Raw genomic sequence first — 2,350 nt, 5'->3', positions numbered from 1 at the left:
GGACACAACAATATGAATCTACTTGAATCCGATCTTATAAGAAATTGTCATGAATCTATCTTAATATAATCCGATGTATATATGTTAAAGTTACTGCCATTATCGAATCCAAATAAATTAATCTAATTCACTACATAGTCGTCCAATAGGAGAGTTCAAATCCTCTTTACTTGGGCAGCCCGTCCTCTCATCCCTCCACCCTCACACCGCTTGCCCCAATGGTACATGGGCAGACTCATGTCAGCCTAGCAACGAGAGTGGGAGGATAGAGAAACAACCCGCCTGAATGGAGAGGATTTAAATTCCTTAATAGAATGCATATGGATTTGAAATAATACAAATCCTCTCCACCCAGGTAGGCCATCCCCCATCCCCCCACCCTCTGGGTTGGGCTTTCTTGGCACCACAGGTATGTCATGTGTCGGTCCAAGTGTCCAACCTAGGGGGTGGGGCAATGGAAAAACGGCTTGCTGGAGAAGAGAGGATTTGGAGTCACTAAATCTGGAATGCTACTAGACCTTGCGCACCAATCTCCAAACAGGAGAGTATATTTCACCCATTAGTCCACAGGCGAGGTAGGTCTGGCTTGCTCAGCTTTTAAAAGGTTTAAAAAAAAAAGGAGAGGTTGGAAATGAAGAAGGTGAGACATTGTCTGTGAACTCTGGAGCATATCGCAGCAGATCTTCTTCTCAAGAAATACTCTAATTAAAAAAATTCCTGAGAGATATTATAAGCCCTAACATATCCCTGCTTCCTACTCCCTCCCATCCCTCCATGTCCAGATATCTTCCCTTAAAAGATGGGTGAGAGACCCAAGCGCATGGATTTGATTCCCCCAAATCCAATCCCTCCTTTCCAACAAGGCGATGAGCTGTTCTTCCAAGCTTCATCTTCTCATCCAGACCTGCAATACATAGACCCACCGCTTGACATGCTTCTGATCACTGATCCCCCTTTCAATCATCTTCATACAACAAGAGATGAGGCAAGGCAAAACCCAAAAGTTCCCAACTCCGTTGATGAAACCTGTAACCAAAACAAAAAGAAAAAAATTGTGCACAGAGATTTGGAGCGGCAAAGGAGGCAAGAAATGGCTAGTCTTTATGCTAAGCTTCGATCACTTCTCCCTTCAGAGTATCTCAAGGTGAGATACACTCAATATAAAGCTTCTCTTTTTATTATTTTCTTTGCTTCTTCAGGGATTTTGATCTGGGTTCCTTATAATTTAGCTGTTTATTAGGGCGTGTCGAACTCCTGGTGACAAAATCTTGCAGAATTGCAGGGTAAGCGAGCTATTTCTGATCACATGAACGGAGCTGCAAATTATATACAAGACCTGCGTCAGAGAATTCAACAACTAGGTAGAAAGAGAGATAGGTTAAGAGAAACACCTAATTCAGGCGCTGTGGACATCGTCGTCACCGGTAATTCTCTCCCGGATTACTTCGTCACTGTCCAGCCTTGTTTGGATGGAGTGGAAGTTATTATTAGCTGTGGTTTGAGGAATGGCGAGCTTCTTCCATTGTCAAGGGTGCTGAGAGTGCTGGTCGATCATGGGTTTAGTGTAATTAGCTGCCTTTCCACTAGAAGAAATGAGAGATCTCTTCACACCATTCTTTCCGAGGTACTAATATCAAATCAAGCCATCTTTTCATTTCCTTGCTTTCAACTTTGACCGAATTTCCAAGTTTAGGGTTTCTGTAGGGTAGAAAATAATGTCATCAACGTGAATACAGGTCAGCGATCTCACAACTACAGATCTATCCAGTCTCCAGCAGATACTGACTGATTTGATTGCATCTTCATCCTCGAATTAGGGTTCCATGAAAGGACCTTGATCGAGACCTGGCTCTTACCCCCCCAATCTCTCTCATCTGGGCCGGAAGGTTTAATTTCTCCTTTTCTTCTCGGTTTTCTGAATTCCTAAGGTGTTTATCTCCTGTGGACATAAGTATATCACCACCATTCTCACCTCTCCATCTCAGAAGGTGAAACTGTGTTTTGTAGTTGGTAGATCTCTTTGAATTTCTGTCAATGTTTCACCATCTATGTATATAGCTTTCTTCTAACTGAATCTTTAGATAAGAATGGAAACCCACACAGTGGATTGGATTCTTCCATACCCTAACCAGTAGTCTCTTTGAAGAAGGTGGCCATATGGAAAATGTTAATTTGCATGCAGGAATGTTAATACTTGTCATTAAATATTGAGTAAGAATTTTCCAAGTTCATTATTTGAATCTTCCATCCACACAACTAGAACCTGAGCTCGTGATTTTAGACACTAGTTTCTCATCCTTTCTCAAACTCAAGCTAAACGAGAAGACCTGCAGACATCAAATGCAAAGTC

At 42.1% G+C, this 2,350-nt stretch overlaps 1 protein-coding gene across 1 annotated transcript; it reads left to right on the top strand.

Moving 5' to 3' along the window:
- The first annotated feature begins 648 nt into the window (after positions 1–648).
- LOC149030232 (transcription factor bHLH118-like) lies at positions 649–2,350 on the top strand. Its single transcript, XM_089152574.1, has 3 exons — positions 649–1,144; positions 1,283–1,624; positions 1,737–2,350. Exons 1-3 carry the CDS (start codon positions 800–802, stop codon positions 1,815–1,817), a joined length of 768 nt encoding a protein of 255 aa, XP_089008700.1. The 5' UTR covers positions 649–799; the 3' UTR covers positions 1,818–2,350.

This window comes from Hakea prostrata, chromosome 1, assembly GCF_041222555.1.
Source record: "Hakea prostrata isolate BN-2017 chromosome 1, UWA_Hpros_2, whole genome shotgun sequence".
In the NCBI taxonomy this organism is placed as follows: Eukaryota; Viridiplantae; Streptophyta; class Magnoliopsida; order Proteales; family Proteaceae; genus Hakea; species Hakea prostrata.
This window is presented reverse-complemented; position numbering and strand designations above follow the sequence as displayed.

Coding starts and splice junctions, on each gene's coding strand:
- LOC149030232 (XM_089152574.1), top strand. CDS start 800: ATGGGTGAGAGACCCAAGCGCATGGATTTGATTCCCCCAAATCCAATC. Junction 1,145..1,282: donor TCCCTTCAGAGTATCTCAAG/GTGAGATACACT, acceptor GCAGAATTGCAG/GGTAAGCGAGCTATTTCTGA. Junction 1,625..1,736: donor TTCACACCATTCTTTCCGAG/GTACTAATATCA, acceptor ACGTGAATACAG/GTCAGCGATCTCACAACTAC.